This window comes from Halichoerus grypus, chromosome 3 (assembly GCF_964656455.1).
Source record: "Halichoerus grypus chromosome 3, mHalGry1.hap1.1, whole genome shotgun sequence".
Lineage (NCBI taxonomy): Eukaryota > Metazoa > Chordata > Mammalia > Carnivora > Phocidae > Halichoerus > Halichoerus grypus.
The window spans coordinates 1,947,402-1,967,213 of record NC_135714.1 but is presented as its reverse complement, the minus strand read 5'-3'; the positions used below and the strand labels follow the sequence as shown (position 1 = coordinate 1,967,213).

Here is a 19,812-nt window from a genome sequence, read left to right as displayed (position 1 = left end):
CCACTACCGCCAAGAGGCATTTAGAGACGGAAAGGCCTCCGCATTAGCTAAGCACCACCACGAGGAAAAGTCCAGCTCATGTGCTAACTGGGCCACCCTGGCTTCTGACACCCCCAAAGCTTCTCAAAACCTGATGCAATCTTAAGACAGAGATCTAATTCAGACAATCATTTCCAATCCTCTAATGCCTGCTAGCACTCTTAACTCCCTTCAGCAGAAAATCCCTAGGCCCTTTTTCAAAGAAAGGGCACAATGACCTGTTAGCACTTTTTGGTTGCACTGACAAATACTGTTAATATTTCTTTTCTGTTAAGAGTTTATATAATAACACTTAGATTGTAAAACAAAAAATGAATGCCATAAATAGTTAAAAAAAAAAACTTCCTTCCTCAAAGATTCTCTAGTTCACAAGACACAGGAAATATTTTTGCGCTTCAGTATCTTTTTTACTCAGTATTAAAAGCCACACAGATCATCTACAAAAGAGTGAGCATTTAACTAATGTTTTAATTTTGCTAAGTCCTAAATAAAGGGGGTGATGGGTGGGAAAAGCAATTTCAGCAATTTAAACAGCATTCATACAGGGACTACTGGTAAACAGCATTTTAAAACCCCCAAAGAATGTGAAGCTGTTAGTAAAGCCAAGGATTACATTTCTGATTATAGATGTAATATTTTCATGGGACAAATTTTTAGCCAACCATTGAGCATTAAATCTCTACACAGAGCACTCTGTCAAGTAGGATCAGTCACAGATGCAGCAATTTTCACGCAGGCACCAGGAACAGAACTGGCACCTTTGGCAGGCTAAGTGGACCCTCTGACCAAGCATCACAAGGCACCATGGAGTTCTTGTTCAATATTTTTACTGAGGCCAGATTTCGGTTTATTGTGTGCCTACAGAGGCCCCCTTCACAGACTCAATATTCCTGTGAGTGGAGATGAACGGCAGACAAGCAAATGGAAAGTATGGATGATGGTAACTGCTTTAGGGGAAATGAAGCAGGCGTGCTGGGGTGGAGGTAACATCCTACAGGCCTGACAGTGTGGATACGACAGGGCCAGGTTTGCATTTTGAAAAGCGAACTTTAACAGCAACGTGGGGAAGAGACGGAGGGGAGGGTAATGCAGCATCTCTGGCAAAGATCCATACCACGTCCCGGAAACACAGCGCACTGGCCACAAAGGTGGGCTCCAGACCTCCTACTTGGAGGCTTAGCACTTCCTGCAGTCTACAATGGAGCGAACCTAGCACCACTACCAGTCCATGTGTGAAAATCACCTACATGTGTGCTGGGTATGGAGAAAAGGGTCAAACAATCTAAACGGCTGTTAACATCAGTGGCCCCAAGGGAGGTGAAAGTACCAGCAAGACTGACTTCTATAGACATCCGTGGGAGGTACACTTATTACTAGAAGTAGGCACTATATTAATAATTTGAAATGTCCAATAACAAATTCAATGAAGAAACAGAGATTGGAACAAATGTAAAAGTCAGAGAAAGAGGTTATCTCTACAGAAGAGCAGAGAAGAAAACAGAAACCTGACAAGGCATTAGGAATCAAAGAAGGCAAGAGGGGGTGAAACTCCAGCTGGGAAACAAAGTTTGGCTGCAGGTAGGGAAGAGGCGGTCAGGCGCTCCCATATGCTGTGACACGCTGTGCTCATCTGCTAGGAGAAAAGAGGTCAGGAGTCTCGTGGACAGTAGAAAGAGCAGAGAAACACTAGTGAGCTTCTAAGTGAGACGTCCTACAGTGCCAGGCAGCATTGGGGGTCCATTTGAAATTGGGGCTGCAGTCTAAGGAGAAAGCCAACAGGCTGTGTCGAGGCTCCCTGCAGCAGGGTCTGGTGCTCGGGGGCGGGGAGGGATAGCACAGAATTGGCAAGGAGTGTCACGGACAGGATGCACCAAGCTGGACCAAACGGAGGAAATATGGGCCAGTGGCTTGGCATGTAGAAAGGAAGAGCCACAAAGGCAGGACTTGTCCCACTCAATGATAGAACCCCAGAGTTAGAACAATGCTTGGCACAGAATCAATATTCACAGCCGACACCCAGTAAATATTTACTGCAAGAAGAAAATGGAAGTCCTGATAATGTTAAAAATAGCTAAAACTACAGTAGCTAAAGAAAAAACTATGAGAAATAGAAGACTTGGGTCAGAACAGGAAAGAAAACATCTTCATTCTTAGGTTTTTAGGCATAAAAAGAATTTAAGGAACTGCCTGTACACTAGCTCCCCCTTATCCGTGGGAGAGACATTCCAAGACCCCCAATAGATGCCTGAAACCAGACATACCAACAATTCTACCAAACCAAACATACATGTTTTCACCTATGCATACATACCTGTGATAAAGTCTAATTTACGAATTAGGCACAGCAAGAGATTAACAACAGTAACGAATGAATAATAAACTAGAGTAAGTATAACAATACACTGCAATGAAAGTTGTGTGAATATGGTCTCTCTCTCTCTCTCAAAATGTCTTACTGCCCTGTGCTCACCCTTCTTCTTGTGATGATGTAAGGTGATCAAACGCCCCCGTGAGGAGATGCAGGAGGTGAGAGACGTGGGTGTGTGATGCAGCAAAAGGCTACTACTGACCTTCTGACGATACACCAGAAGGAGGGCCATGTGCTTCTAGACTGGCCGACTGCATGTTTAACTGAAGCTGCAGAAAGCGAAACCCCAGGTAACGGGACCACTATACTTTGGTAAACACTCATGTATTAGGTTAGCATGCGAGAAAAGAGTTTTAAAGAACTACCGTCCTCATAATTTTTTATTCAAACTACATAATTCTCAGATTATTATACTCTGCAGTCAGGAATGAGAAAGAAGGTGTTCCAAGATTTACTTCAGCTCAGTCGACTCCCCTCTCTTACTAAACGGGAAGAGGTGGTGCCAGACACGTAATATTCCATTTATCACTCAGTTACTACCCCATTTAATACTCACTGTGATATGATTGTAGATAAGCTGAGACCATCCAAAGAGATCTGCCAGCCGGTAAAATGCTGCCAACTTACACCGCAATAATTTCTCCCCTTTGTCATAGGCAATTGAATCAGATCCTCTCAGGTCATTCACAGGGGTCACCATACCAAGACCTGAAATAGAAAAGAAACAGACTCAAACACTTACTACTTCTTATGAAACTTAAAACAGGTAATAGTAATTCTAAGATATTAATCTTCCACACCAGGCCATGAAGTCTCAAAAACTTCAGAGACTATTTCATAAAGATCATGTTCCCCAACATTAATACAATTAAGCTAGAAATCAAGAACAAAACAGTAGCAAAATTTGTGGTATGCAATAAAGCAATGCTTAGAAGAAAACTTCCAGTAGTAAACATATATATTAGAAGAGTTTTTTAAAAAATGATCTACATTTCACCTTATGAAACTAAAAAAAAAAAAGCTAAATCCAAAAATAAAAAAAAAAAGAATAAGAAGAATAAAAGGAGTTATCAATCAAACAGAAAAATAACAGGGGCGCCTGGGGGGCTCAGTCGTTAAGCGTCTGCCTTCGGCTCAGGTCATGGTCCCAGGGTCCTGGGATCGAGCCCCGCATCGGGCTCCCCACTCCGCGGGAAGCCCGCTTCTCCCTCTCCCACTCCCCCTGCTTGTGTTCCCTCTCTCGCTGTGTCTCTCTCTGTCAAATAAATAAATAAAATCTTTAAAAAAAAGAAAAAAAAAAACAAAAATAACAGAGGTGGGTGCCTGGGTGGTGCTGTCGGTTAGGCATCAGACTCTTGGTTTAGGCTCAGGTCATGATCTCAGGGACATGGGATACAGCCCGCATCAGGCTCCACGCTCAGTGGGGGGTCTGCTGGAGATTTGCTTTCCCTCTCCCTCTGCCCACCCCCCCACACACATGCTCATGTTCTCTCTCTCAAAAGTAAATAAATCTTTAAAAAAAGAAAAAGAATAGAGGAAAATGGATTTAATCTTGAGAGATTAAAAACAAAATAATGAGGGGCGCCTGGGTGGCTCAGTCGTTAAGCATCTGCCTTTGGCTCAGGTCATGATCCCAGGGTCCTGGGATCCAGCCCCACATCAGGCTCCCTGCTCTGCAGGAAGCCTGCTTCTCCCTCCTCCACTCCCCCTGCTTGTGTTCCCTCTCTCGCTGTGTCTCTCTTTGTCAAATAAATAAATAAAATCTTTAAAAATAAAATAAAATAAAATAAAATAAATAAAAACAAAATAATGAAATAAAAAGAAATGAAACATGAGGGGCGCCTGGGTGTCTCAGTCGTTAAGCGTCTGCCTTCAGGTCATGATCCCAGGGTCCTGGGATGGAGCCCCACACTGGGCTCCCTGTTCCGCGGGAATTCTGCTTCTCCCTTTCCACCCCCACCCCCCTGGCTTGTGTCTCCCTCTCTCTGTCCAAATAAATACGTAAAATCTTAAAAAAAAAAAAAAAAAAGAAAGAAACATGAAATGAAATAAAACAAAATAAAATACACCTCTAGGCAGACTCAACAAAACACGGCAGAGGTAGAAGTCACCAGTATGAAGCAATGGAGAGGGGACATCACTACATATCCTACAGACATTAAAAGAATATTAACAAGATAATATGAACAACTATACCAGAAAATGTTTTAACTTACACAAAACAGACAAAATCCTAGAAAGACACAAGCTACCAAAGCTCACTCCAGAAGAAACAGACATCCTGAATAGCCCTCTTTCCATTAAGGTGAATTTGCAGTTAAAAATGTTTCCATAAAGAAAACTCCCTGCCCAGGGGTGCTTGGGAGGCTCAGTGAGTAAAGTGTCCCACTCTTGATTTCAGCTCAGGTTGTGATCTTGGGGTTGTGGGATCAAGCCCCACATGGGGCTCTGTGCTCAGGATGGAGTCTGCTTGGTATTCTTTCCCTCTCCCTCCCCTCCCCCTCAGCCTCTCTCCCCTCTCCAGGAGCTCCCTCTCTCTAAAATAAATAAATAAATCTTTTTTAAGAAAAAGAAAACTCCAGGCCCAGGTGACATCAACGTGAATTCTACTACACATTTAAGTAAAAAATAATACCAATTCTATACAAACTCTTCTCAAAAGTTCTACACAAATTCTTGCAGAAACATTTTCAAATCCACCCTATCAGGCCCAGCATTACGTTGTTATCAAAACCATACAAAGACATTATGTTGCATGACATCACAAGAAAAAACAGACCAGTATCTCTCATGAACACAGACTAAAAATTACTTAACAAAATTTTAGCAAATAGTCCAGCAATAAATAGAATAACACATCATGATAGGAGTAAGAGGGGATTATCTCAGGCATACAAAATTGGTTCAGCATTCAAAAAGCAATAAATATAATTCATTATATTGAACTAAAGAAGAAAAACCATGGGATCATTTTAATAGATACAGGAAGAGAATTTCACAAAATTCCACATCCATTTAAAAACCTCTCCACAAATTAGGAATAGAAGGTAGTGTCCTCAACTTGATAAGGGACATCTACAAAAAAACCTACCACTAACATAATGATGAAAGACTGAATGTTTTTCTCCCAAAATCAGGAAGTAGCCAAGAATGTATACTCTGGCATTCTTATTGAATACTATACTGGGGATTCTCACCCATGCAATAAGGCAAGAAAAAGGAAAACAAACAAGCAAAAACATACATACAGGAAAGGAAGGGGAAAAAAAGTATTTGTATGACTCCTCACTACATCTTGCTAGATTTGAATCTTTCCTTGTTAATTATAAACTATCTTAAGCATACAGAAAAATATAGAGAATACAAAAACCACCTATTATCTTGATTTAACATAGGTCAACCACCTACTTCAGATCTTTAATTCTTAAAAATTGCTTTTTAGAAGAGTTTCAGAAGATGGTAGCAGTGATAGTATAGTTTTTGAATCTTATTAAATCTCTATCCCAACCCTACACAAAAAAATTAGCTAGACCAACTAAGATATCAAAGCCAAAAACCTAAGGATGATATCTACAACATTAGGTAATAAGGTAGACCCACGAAACTGAAAATATAATTGGGTAGGACTGACATAAACAGAGTGTAGGACATCAGTATCTCTGTGGAGGAAGCAGAGGGAATCATGGGCCATTTGCCAAACTCCCAAAAGAACCACCAGGAACTTACTACAAAGCTCAGAGGGCCAATTTGAGAACAGCAGCTGAAACCAAGAGTTCTGCACACATAAATCCTTAAAAATTCTCCAAACTAGCCATTTAAAATTGACTTTCAGGACAAAGTCTCACACTAAGAAATCTGTGGTAATTAGAACCCAAACTGACTAGCACAGAACTATTAAGAAAACAGGCGAAGAGTCCAGATAAAAGCAAGGAAGGGGAACAGAACCCAACTGCTTCAATAAACTGCCATATTTTGTAGCACTTCACAAAAACAACAGAAGAGGGAGCTCTAGAGCCATGACATTAGAAAAGCTTTCCTGAACCAGAATCCTCCAAGAAAACTAATTTCAGGTAATAATGAACAGAAAGGGGTGCCTGTGTGGCTCAGTCGTTAAGCATCTGCCTTCAGCTCAGGTCATGATCCCAGGGTCCTGGCACTGAGCTCCACCATTGGGTTCTGTGCTCAGTGGGCAGTCTTCTTGTCCTTCTCCCTCTCCTTCTGCCCCTCTCTCACCCTGCTTGTGCTCTAAAATAAATAAACAAAAATCTTAAAAAAAAAAAATGAACAGAAAAATATCATGATCAAATACCATACAAAAATTATATCAAGAAAAAAGAGCAGAATCACATCCCTACAGATAGAAAGACATGTCCACAAAACAGATGAAAACTATAACCTTTTATTTCATAACATGGTAAAGAAAGGTATTAAGAAAATAATAAAAGATAGGAAAAAACATTTAATATAATTAGAAAAACTCAGAAATGAGGGCTAGAACATAAAAGGAGTTAGATATAAATGAAAATATAATTTTAAAAATAAATACTAAACTCAAAGTAGGAGAAAAGAATGTGAAAAGGAGAATTTTTTTAAATCATAAAGAAATGAAGCAATAAACTGGACTTGAGAACAAGTGACAGTTAAAGAAGACGAAGAAACTCCAACATGCACACAACAGAGTCTGGGCAGTAGGAAACAAAAGGGAACAGGATAAACACTAAAAACCAATTCAATGTTGCTATAACACAAAAGATCTGGAAGAGCATGTCATCTGAGAAAATTAACCAGGAGGACTGATGCTAAGACATATTCTGGTAAAACTGCTGGTCTCTAAAGAAAAAGCAAAGTACTCTGAACATCCAAAAAAAGAGACCAAGTCACCTACATGGAAAGATTATCTTCAATTTTAACAGCAATGCTTTGAGCCAGAAGAAAATTAATTATCTATTTAAAATACATAAAATAGGAAATGTGAGTCTAGGGTCTAACTAACCAAACCAAATTCATATGGCCACATAAAGGCCACAGCACGCAAGAACTCGGAGTACTGTTTCCACAAGCGCTTCCTGAGAAGGCTACCGCAAAAGGCACCTCAGACAGCCAGAACGAGTAGGGGTACACTGACCCGAGGATGGCGCTGAGCATTAAATATGTATTTATTACAGAATAAAGTTATTAATGATAATACTAAATGAGTGTTGTAAGAGGGAGATCATATTGTGTAATGGTTATATGCTCTGACAACATATAATGTAACTATTTTCAATCATGAAGAGAGAACATATTATTGGTAGAGTATCGCTATCGTGTGTGATATACGGGAAAAACAAATGAGTGATTATGTAATATTCTGGTTTTGTTATTCCCGTTGTCCTTAAAAACCAGAATTCTTGTTGTGGAAGAGAGGAATGTAAGTGTTAGAAGAGATCAGGTAAAAACCCCTTAGTACTGAATTTTAATTGGAATTATGAGTATAATTCCACTATATACTTAAAATTCCAACGTGCCAACAATATGCCATATAATTCACAAGGTAATAATATATTTTCTAGTTCTATCCACTAAAAAGGCCTAGAAAGAATGACTAATCCAGTAGCAATGAGTATTCCCTAGTACCCAGACTAATTTCCATTTCCCCCAAAAACAAAGATTTCTTTTTGAAATGGACGATTCCGGACCTGGGGCAGGAAATATACTCAGTGACAGCCTAGAACACCTCCTCACAGGGGATGGCTTGGGGGCAGGAAATATACTCGGTGACAGCCTAGAACACCTCCTCACAGGGATGGCTTGGGGGCAGGAAATATACTCGGTGACAGCCTAGAACACCTCCTCACAGGGGATGGCTTGGGGGCAGGAAATATACTCGGTGACAGCCTAGAACACCTCCTCACAGGGATGGCTTGGGGGCAGGAAATATACTCGGTGACAGCCTAGAACACCTCCTCACAGGGATGGCTTGGAAAGTCAAAGACTAGTAGGAGGCTCAGGAGTCAACCCGAGGGGCTTCCGCTGATCAGAAAGGATAACTGCAATGTTCTGAACACATTAAATATACTGAAATCTATGAGTTCAAAATAATACTAAAAGATAGTAATTGGTCATCTTAGAAACAATGACAGGAAACCAACTTATTTTGAAAAGGGTATATATAAACTGTACCACTGGGTAACCAAAAAAAGTTGAGAAGAAGCTCCTTTTCTTATGTGCATACCTGATTTCTTTTTTTTTTTTTTTTTAAGGTTTTATTTATTTGAGAAAGAGAGGGAAAGCAAGAGAGAGTGCGCACTAGCGGGGGGTGGGGGACAGAGGGAGAGGAGAAACGGGCTCCCTGCTCAGCTGGGAGGTTCCCCTCAAACATGCAATGAGTGATAGGGAAGGGGGTGGCCCCTTTCCAGCTATGCCCCATTTCCAGGGAAGTTTCTCCTGATAGAAATATTCTAGTTAATAAATACAAAGGAGGAATGATAGCATTAAAACATCACCATCTTGGAACCTTTATTAAATTAATGGACCTACATACTGAGCATCAATGGCTGCTAACAATGCAAAAAGAACAAGCAGACTATGTGCCTACTGACAGAACACAGAACCACCTACAGAGAATAGGCTTTGCCAAAAACTGAATCCAAACACAATCAAGCATCTAGACCCAACTACCAACTTACTGTAAATACAGAAGACAAAAGAACATGTTAGCAGTACCATGGAGATGGAATCAGCAAAATCCAGACCATAGCAAATTCTACAGGTCAACAAACCCGTTTTATTTTTTTTAAAGATTTTATTTATATTTGTCAGAGAGATAGAGAAAGAACACAAGCAGGGGGAGTGGCAGGCAGAGGGAGAAGCAGGCTCCCCGCTGAGTAAGGAGCCCGATGCGGGACTTCATCCCAGGACCCTGGGATCATGACCTGAGCCGAAGGCAGACATTTAATCAACTAAGCCACCCATGGGGCACCTGGGTGGCTCAGTCGTTAAGCGTCTGCCTTCGGCTCAGGTCACAATCCCAGGGTCCTGGGATCGAGCCCTGCACCGGGCTCCCCGCTCTGTGGGAAGCCTGCTTCTCCCTCTCCCATTCCCCCTGCTTGTGATCCCTCTTTCACTATCTCTGTCAAATAAATAAATAAAATCTTAAAAAAAAAAACAAAAACTAAGCCACCCAGGAGTCCCTCTTTGTTTTTAAAGATTCATTTGAGAGACACAGAGAGAGAGAGAGAGCGAGCGAGCAAGCGCGAGAGGGGGAAGGGGCAGAGGGGGAGAGAGAGTCCCAAGCAGTCTCCTCACTGAGCAAGGAGCCCGATGCCAGGCTCAATCTCACAATTCTGAGATCATGACCTGAGCCGAAATCAGAGTCGGACATTCAACCGACCTAGCCACCCAGGCACCCCTCCTCCTTACACATTAAGTTTAAAGAAAATGGGTTTGGGGCGCCTGGGTGGCTTACTCAGTTTGGCCTCGGACTCTAGGTTTCAGCTCAGGTCATGATCTCCGGGTCGTGAGACTAAGCCCTACATTAGGCTCTGCACTCAGCAGGGAGTCTGCTTGAGATTCGCTCCCTCTCCCTCCCTCTCCCTCCCTCTCCCTCCCTCTCCCTCCTTCTCCCTCTGCCTTTCCCCCTGCCCGCACATGCACACCCGCCCCTCTCTAAAAATAAATAAATAAATGTTAAAAAAAAAAAAAAAAAAAGAAAGTGTAAGGAGGGAAAAAAAGAGAGATAAAGGGTTAAACTATAGCCTGAAAAAGGCTAAAGAGATAGTACTAAAAATAGACAAAAACTAAACCCTAATATTTAGGGATGACCATTTGGGTAATGAAACCATGAAGAAAAGCAAGGCAGTAGTTACAAGTCAAGATGGAGTTTCCTGGGATGCTTAGCTGGCTCAGTTGGTGGAACATGTAACTCCTGATCTCCAGGTTGTGAGTCTGAATCCCACGTTGGGTGTAGAGATTACTTAAAAATAAAATTAATGGATCTATGTATTGAGTATCAATGGCTGCTAACAACGCCTGGGTGGCTCAGTCCGTTAAGCATCTGACTTCATCTCAGGTGATGATCTCACAGTCTTGGGATCGAGCCCCACAATGTCAGGCTCCCTGCTCAGTGGGGAGCCTGCTTCTCCCTCTGCCCCTCCGCCTGCTCATGCTCTCTCAAATAAATAAATAAAATCTATTAAAAATAAATAAATTTGGGGCGCCTGGGTGGCTCAGTCGGTTATGCGTCTGCCTTCGGCTCAGGTCATGATTCCAGGGTCCTGGGATCGAGCCCCGCATCGGGCTCCCTGCTCAGCAGGAAACCTGCTTCTCCCTCTCCCACTCCCCCTGCTTGTGTTCCCTCTCTCGCTGTCTCTGTCAAATAAATAAATAAAATCTTTAAAAAAAATAATAGAAATAAAAAATAAATAAATTTTAAAAATAAAATACAATCTTTAAAAAAGATAGCGTTTCCTTCCGAGAGGATGATAGGGGAGAGGCAAGCAATCAATACCCTTAATTTCCTTCTTAACTCAGGTGGGAGTTATAAAGGTGTACACCTTAATATCATTTGTAAGTTACATATCATTTGTTCTATGCCATCTATATATATTTTACAACAAAGGTTGTAATAATTTGTTTTTAAAATTTGTATCTTGAAGAAACATACTATTAGATATAATTAAAATTAATTAGATTTCTTCCTCTTTTTTTAGTGTGGCATTATTGCCATAAAATTTCCTTTTCTCTAATTAGAAGATAATATGCAAGTAAATACATTACATCATCCTTTTATCTAATTCATACGAGACAGCACTAGAATTCATTAAGAATTGTGTGAACACAAGAAAACCTGATTACAGTTTGACTTCAGAGTAAAAGTCTGAGCTAGTAAATTAAATGTTATTCTCATCACTTGCTGGACATTAACAAGGCATCACTCTGGTGGGTCTCAGTCAACTTCTAAGAATACCATGGAACTGACAGGGAAATAGCAAATGCCTGGTGACCTAACAGAAACCACTGGCATATGCTGGCCCATCAGAAGCTGACTATCCAACTGCAACTGTCAGGTATCGGTCGAGGACGCAGTACACAGGAGGTCAGAGGGGCTACCTGGGTTCACCCTGTCATGTTAACGTTTACAAATTCAACAGCCATGGCAAAGCTCCTCCACCTCTGCACAGCTAACCATTATCTGCTCATGTTCACCCATCCAAATTCTCCCCCCAGCTTGCTTTTGGAATTTCTGTTTCTCACCCACTTGCAAGCAGCAGTAAGGAATGGTGGATAGATGCTGGCCTGGCTGAAATAAGTTCAGGCAAAATTAATGTGCTACTCCACAAGCACTGTTTCTGATTAGTTTTAGTTCACAAAGGGTCTTGTTGGCTCATAAAAAAGGGAGCCATCTCGGCGCGTCTGGCTCTGTCGGTGAAGCGTCGGCCTTCGGCTCAGGTCATGATCCCAGGGTCCCAGGATCGAGTCCCACATCAGGCTCCCTGCTCAGCAGGAAGTTGCTTCTCCCTCTCCCTCTCTCCCTCTGTGCGCATGCTCTCTAATAATAAAATCTTTAAGAAAAAATAAAAAATTTTTAAAAAGGGAGCCCTCGGGCGCCTGGGTGGCTCAGTCATTGGGCGTCTGCCTTCGGCTCAGGTCGTGATCCCAGGGTCCTGGGATCGAGCCCCGCATCGGGCTCCCTGCTCCGCGGGAAGCCTGCTTCTCCCTCTCCCACTCCCCCTGCTTGTGCTCCCTCTCTCGCTATGTCTCTGTCAAATAAATAAATAAAATCTTAAAAAAAAAAAAAAAAAAAAAGGAGCCCTCTACATTGAAGACATTTTCAGACTTACAGCCTATCTTTCACTATAACTAAAACATTAATTTTCAAAAAACTCAATTCTATGTATTACAATGTACACTGATCTATTTCACATGAGAACAGGAAATGTAAACCTACAAAATGACGGAATGTGTACGCAGAGTCAGGAACTACTCACTCATGTTCAAGGCCGCCATCCCCCCTTGCGGAGCTGCGGGATAGACGTTCGGTACGTTCGCAGTCATGAAATCTGCAATTTGCTGTAGCGCCAACAGGCCTGTGGGGTTCTTCCCCTTCTTAAATTGTTCCTGTATCATCGATTCCAACTCTTCACAGAAAGCCTAATAAAAGGCAAATTAAAACAGTGAGATGCTACTTCTCCTCCACGCCTTGGGAAGACAGAGGTAACTATCACACAGACTGCCTTTTTGTTTGTTTTCATCCAGGGCTAGAAAAGTAAATGGATATTCTCATATATTACTACTTGGAGCATCAATTGCTACATTATTTCTAGAAAAGTAATGTAAACAATACAAACGCTTAAAAATCTGAACACTCATTCTATCGCTAATAATCTTTTCGAAAGAAATAATCAGGGATATGCTAAAAGATGAATTCATATGGATGTTCATTCCAGAAGGACTGACAAAAAGGTAAGCAGGTAACAGTTGACATATGAAACTGTAGAAAACTGATTACACACACACAAATCCACCTTACGATGGAATTCTATGCACATGGTCAACATGAAAGGCTTAGAAAAATTAAATGACAAAATTGCTCTTGATATATTTTTGATTGTGAAATGGTTGTAAATCAACAGAATCAGTGTTTTGTAAGAGTGAATACGTATCTAAACATAGAAGACTAAAGTAAATACATCCAAATGTTCACTATAATTATCTTAGTGATGGAATTATTAGCAATTTTCATGTTCTACTTTGTGCTTCTCAGTATTTTCTTCAAAATGGTTTTTTTAAAATAGATTCTCTTAGTTACTTTTTAAAAGTTGAAAAAGAGATCCTAAAACAATCATCCTTTATCAAATAATCCTAATTTTTTTAAAAAGATCCTAAATTAGGCAAAAGGATTAAGTTGGGTTGATGGTGATTTAATATAAAGTTACTACTGAAACAATACAGGTTAATTTATAGCTTTGCTTTCCCAAACCACATTGAAGTAATTTTTCACATATCCTATAAAGAAATATCTTATCAAATAAATACTATTTAATATGAAAATGTGAGCTCACTGAATGAACATCCACATCTGATTATAAACACTCTGAGGGTTTCTGGATGATTCTATATTAAACTTCTAGTTTTTCACTGCTTGAATGAAAAGCTGAAAAGATATAATGCCCAGGGACAGTCTGAGCATAGCTATCACTTGCAGGAAGCAAGCAACACATGTATAACATTTAATACAATGGTATAAAACAATGTAAGGAACCAAGAGCTGCCGGAGGAACCCGTTTACCATATGACAAATGATGTCACAAATCATATTCTGTGGGAGTCAAGGAGGGAGGAGAAAGCTGACAGGGGCTTTGACTGCCAAGAAGAAATCAATCAACAAAACACAGTTTCTCAGCCATCTCTGTTATCAACACCGAAGGCAATGATATAGACAGATATGCAGACACAGGATAAAGGGATACAGACAGATGCAGAGAGCCTCACTAAAGGTCACAGAGTACGCTGGGCACAGAGGAGGCAAGAGTTGCATAAAACGAGCCCCATCCTCACGGGCCCTCAATCTGAAAAATCAAACCATCTATTTCCACGGTTTCCAAATCCACAGATGTATCTATGGGAAGCTCAATTTAACATGCATGTACCATGTATGTACACCACACCACAACTCAGCACACGTACATAAGTATGAGGTACTATTCTAGGCACTGAAGACACACAGCTAGAAAAAATGGTCCTTGCCATCACGGAACCTAAAGCTTAGCATGTAACACACAAAAAGAAAACCAGGGTGCAAGAAGCCCTCCGTATCCACAGCATCCCTGATGACCTACATGTGCAGTAAGGAGCTGAGTGTAGCAGGGGCCAGTGAGGGTCTGGAGCCACCCATCCAGACCCCAGAGTCTAGCTCCAGCAAGCAGTCACCGGCCAGTGACCCTGTGTGCTACCTTGGTAGCAGCTCCCGATGGTTCAACATCCACACCCTCACCTCTCAGCAAACTGCCTGCCTCTCCTCCAATTACCCTGTCCTCCAACTCACCTGGGCATCCCATGTGCATGAGCATGTCCTAGACATGCTCTTGCCTAGTAAACTGTGCCCCAAGCATGGGTTCCCCAAACACCCCCTCCTAGCATCCAGCTCACGATTTCTTCAACCCCACCGTGACCCCAACACCTGTCCACCATCCCTTACCTTCCCTGCGTCCTGACCTCCCTCACCCAGCTTAGAGCCTTGGTTTAACATTATAATCATTCCCTTGCTCACACCTGCAACTCTCTACCATTTCACCTGGCAAAACCCCCAACCCTGGTTAAATTCAACCCTTCACTCTTTCTACTCATGCGGCTGAAAGTGGCTGGAGCAGGGGGAGGGGGGGACGAGGAGACCATGCTGTGTCATCTCACTATAAATTCATGACCCTAACCTGAGTATGCCCTTCACACTAACCCAAGGACAGACCATCCCCTCACCCACTCTCACACCCTCTCTCTCCTCACACCTCCCTGGGCCCGTTCTCAGCAGGTGACCCCACTTACGATTCCGAGAACAGAGGATCAGCCTGAAGAAAACTCTCTCGAGCTCCCTCCAGCATCTACTCAACCATCAGCATCTGTGCCCACAGGGTGGGCTTTCCCACTGCCTGCAGTGGCTCAACTCTTACGCTCCTAAAACCAAGAATCCAGCACCAGCACCTTACTAGGAAGCAATCCCAGGCTTTCTGGTCTTTCAGCTTATCATTCAGATCCGTGACCGATGATGCTGACTATGTGTGTCCTAGACGACCTGTGGCTGGGGGCCCCGTACAGCACCCACACACACTAGGTGCCGTAAGTTGACTTTCTGCACTCTACCCCCAGTGATGTTTACTTCATTTCTTGTGGCTTTTACATAGGAAACTGCTCAAGCTAAAAGTCTAGATGTTCCCTGATTTCTTTCTTCCTCTTACCTCTTCCTTGTCACCCATCAGCAAGTCCTACTGATCCTACCCTCAAAATAAAATTCAAAAATTTACTGCAACCTCCTGCTTGGAAGACAGCTTTCTCTCTTGCCCCATACAATACTTTTTCTTTTTTTTTTTTTAAGTAGGCTCCACACCCAAAGTGAGGCTTGAACTCACAACCCTGAGATTAACAGTCACATACTCTACAGACCGAGCCAGCCAGGTACCCCTACAATACTCTTTCTATACCAAACCCAGCATGAGTTCTTTAAAAACTAAATCGTGGGGCGCCTGGGTGGCTCAGTTGGTTGGGCGACTGCCTTCGGCTCAGGTCATGATCCTGGAGTCCCGGGATCGAGTCCCGCATCGGGCTCCCTGCTCGGCGGGGAGTCTGCTTCTCCCTCTGACCCTCCCCCTCTCATGCTCTCTCTCTCTCTCTCATTCTCTCTCTCAAATAAATAAATAAAATCTTAAAAAAAATAAAAATAAATAAAAATAAATAAAAACTAAATCGTGCCAGGGGCACCTGGGTGGCTCAGTCAGTTAAACATGTGACTCTTGATTTCAGCTCAGGTCATGATCTCAGGGTCATGAGATTGAGCCCCAAGTCCAGCTCCAGCTGGGTGTGGAGCCTGCTTAAGATTCTCTTGCTCACGCTGCGCCCCCCACCCCCTACCCTCTGCTCACACGCTCTAAGAAAATAAAATAAAACTGAATAGTGCCATTCCTGTCTGCAGCCCTCTGATGACTCTCTACTCTGAATGCAAAACAAGCTCCTGACCCGAGCCTACAGAGCCTTCCAGGACCTGCCCCCTCCCTGACGCCTCTTGTGCTCAGACCACACTGGTGCCTTCTGACTCTCCAAGCCCATCCAGCTCATCCCTAAACTAGGGATTTCACTAGCTGCCCCTCAACTGGAACACTGCTCCCCCCATCCCTGCATGGCCGGCTCCTTCCGCTCATTCAGATTCAGGTGAAACCTCCCTTCCTCAGGCCGCTTCCAACCACCACTCAATCTAATCACCCCACTGCTTCCTGCACTGAGCTTCTGTTTGTTGTTTCTTGTTACACCTCCTTTGAGGAGGGTGTGAAGTCTGAGACTTGACCCAGGTGCTTACACAGGCGTTATGCACATGTCAAAATTCACCAAGCTGTACACGTAAGATCTGCATACATTCCTAAGTTATACTTCCACAATATGCAAAGAGTAATAATAACCAAACAAAACCTATTAGAGTTAGAGAGCTTATTTGTCCTGTTCACTGCTAACTCTCCAGGTTCTCTGAACTGCATATAAAAGATAATCAAACATTAAAAAAATTCAATGAATATCTGCCAAATAACACCCCGAAGTTTTAAGGGAACAAAACAATATTAGAAGGGAAAAAAAGAATAAAGCACATACAAGGGCAGCAGCACCAACACGAGGAAGCGATGGAGACAGAACTCCTTTATGTAAGGACGCAAACAGAAGACAGTGGGCATGCTTGTGGCTTAAAGTGCTCATGTCACGGGGCGCCTGGGTGGCTCAGTCGTTAGATGTCTGCCTTCAGCTCAGGTCGTGATCCTAGAGTCCTGGGATCGAGCCCCACGTCGCGCTCCCTGCTCAGCAGGAAGTGTGCTTCTCCCTCTGCCTCTCTCCCCTGCTCATGTTCTCTCTCTCTCTCTGTCTCTCTCAAATGAATAAATAAAATCTTAAAAAAAAAAAAAATGCTGGTGTCACTAAAGGTAAAACCAATCAATGATGAGGTCCTGTTAAGGCCCACCAAGTGCCTGGCACCAAGCGAGGTGGTCTGGAGGGAAGAGTTATTTTTAAAGGGTCCCAAAATAAAGTGACTCTCTGGAGAAGTAGTGAGAGGGTAAAAAGGAGCAGCAAGCACCTCCTCTCCTTTATGACACTGAAGAGCTCTCATTTATTCTGCCTGATAACTTGAACTGAACAGAATTCTTCCCATGCACATACACACGAGGCGCAGACTTCCAAGGTGGGAATGCAGGGACTCTGGCACACACAACAGAGCTAAGAGCTGAAGTATCAGAGAAGGAAGAAGACCCTTATACAGAGAGAAGGTTTCTCTTACAGGACTCTGCAGGATCATGGACACCCTCTTCTTCTGCTCCATCATATTGAAGTCCTGGCGAAGGTCCGGTGCCATGTTCCTCTCTCGCAAATACTCTGGATTGTTCTCATCCACCCTGTCGAAGTACCGCTCCTTGTGAGGGGCTGTGGTCGGGGGTGGTGAGGTCACCACGGCAGCCCGAGTGTCACCATTCATTGCACACTCTTTCTTGGTTCCTACAGAATCAAAATACAAGAAAGTCTTGTGTTTGAATCAATGTCCAATAGCATTTCATCACAAGCACATCAGCCTGACAAACACAATCTTCAGCGTGAGAACATTATGAGTGACTGAGTTGGAGCCATGACGTGCGAGGCTTCTTTGTGACCTCGGAGGCACATGGCTCATCAGCCATCTCCCACCCTTCTACTGACCAATAGCATTTTTCGTCCTCGCCATTGTTCTTGGGCAGACAACAGGAGAACAAGCTCACAAAGCTTTTATGTCCTCTGTCAAACTGAAAAAGAACTAGATACTGAAATTTTTAAAAAGATTTTATTTATTTGTCAGAGAGAGAGAGAGAGAGAGTACACGAGCAGGGGGAGTGGCAGAGGCAGAAGGAGAAGCAGGCTCTCCGCTGAGCAGGGAGCCCCATACGGGGCTCGATCCCAGGACCCCGGGATCATGACCTGAGCCAAAGGCAGGCGCTTAACTGACTGAGCCACCCAGGTGCCCCGAGATGTTGAATTTTGACAAGATAGTTTAAGTCATGATGCTGTCCCACACAGACAGGACCTACCAACAGCAACACAGTTCATTTCTAGAGAAATCTGATTTATGATATTTTCCCAAAAATGTGTCAGTAGTGATTTTGCAAAGGATTCTCCAAACAGATCAATAAGAAAGCAGCTGCTCCGCATCTGTATTCATGCAGACGGGAAATGCTCCTCATCAGATCTTTTCAGTTGAAAGAACAGCAGGTACTGAAAATGTCAACACGCCCTAATTTGTGACTCACCTAAAAGATGCCCAAATGACTCAAATTTAAAGGTCTGTTATTATGGCTACTTACACTCTTTTTAATCCCACTCTTTTATTTGAAATGATGTTCAAATACTAAATTATATTCATCTGTAACTACTAAATCTCTAAAGAGCATCCTTCACTAAGCATACAAAGAGTTTCATTTCTATTGCTGACAGCTCTAACTATATATATGAAGTATTTACTGAGCATCTATCATGTCTCGCCACTGGGCCAGGCACAAAAAGTGATCAGACACTCTGCTCACCTTGGGGAAGTTGGGCTCACAGACTCACTGAGAAGGGAAGGGGGTTGGTTCAGAAGTCATCAGCACAGAGACAGCAGCTAAGGCCGGAGAGGAGAGAAACTGGCTAGCGGAACACCCAGGGAGAAGGAGCAGAACCAGCACCTGGGGCAGTCCCCCGCCCTTAGCAGTATACAAATAAACACTTTTTGAATCAATTAAGAACAAGAAGGGAAGGATGAAGAGACAAGGTGAGAGAGACTCAGGAGCCACACGCAGAGTTGTAATGGTGAGTCAACAGTTCCTCAGGCCACACAGGGTGAGCAAGAAAGAGATTTTAAAGAGTTGATTAAATGAGCAACTCAAATGCAATCAGTGCCCTTTCCTTACCCGGCATATAAAAATTCATTCCAAATGGGGCACAGGCCTAAACAGAACGGGTCAGGCAGTTTTATATGACATCAAGAGGACAAGCAAAAGGAAGAAAAAAAAAGATAAATTGCACTTACTCAAAATTAAAAATGTCTGTGCTTCAAAGGACACATAAGTAAAGAGACAGCTACAGAATGGGAGGAAATATTTGAAAATCATGTATCTTTGAAGACATCTACATCCAGAATGTATAAAGAACTCTTATAATTTAATCATTACAATTACAATTAAAAAAAAAAGAAACTTGAAAACCATCACGCGGCCTCAGTGGATGCCACAAAGAACACAAGAGCCGAGCAGCTGAGGCTGCCTACATTCCTGATGCACAAAATCATGAGACATGAGTAAGATAATGACTTTAAGCTGGGAAGCCCCCAGCCGGCAGTTTACACTGCAAGAGTGCTGAAACAATGGTGATGAGGGGAGGGAGAAGCCATCGGCTCTCACGTGTCCCGATCCTCTGCCGTCCCTGTGTGTGGATCCACTATTGTCTTCCTCACTTGACAGATGAGGGGACTCAGGTCAGTCAGCTTTGAAGCAGCGGGGCTAGGATTCAAACTGCTGGCCATCTGGCGGCAGAGCTTTTGTTCTTAACCTCGAAGCCATACTGTAAATAGCGAGGAGGACAGGGGCTGGGGCAGAAGCTGCAATGCGGGGAACAATGGCCCCAAAGGGATGAGAAGGGATGAAATCAAGGGCCTGAGATTGTGCAGGTCTCAC

The 19,812-nt window shown here is 42.9% G+C and overlaps 1 protein-coding gene across 10 annotated transcripts in view; it reads right to left on the bottom strand.

The window, feature by feature from the left end:
- Positions 1 to 19,812, bottom strand: part of ADD1 (adducin 1) — an 87,599-nt gene that overhangs the window by 28,244 nt on the left and 39,543 nt on the right. For all 10 annotated transcript variants that reach the window (XM_036085645.2, XM_036085647.2, XM_078068314.1 and 7 more), the window contains 3 exons: positions 17,415 to 17,629; positions 12,376 to 12,538; positions 2,964 to 3,115 (listed from right to left, as the gene is read on the bottom strand). In XM_036085645.2, the coding sequence (XP_035941538.1) occupies positions 2,964 to 3,115; positions 12,376 to 12,538; positions 17,415 to 17,609 (510 nt within the window). In that variant the 5' untranslated portion in view covers positions 17,610 to 17,629. Of the gene's footprint in view, positions 1 to 2,963; positions 3,116 to 12,375; positions 12,539 to 17,414; positions 17,630 to 19,812 lie in introns of those variants that run through there.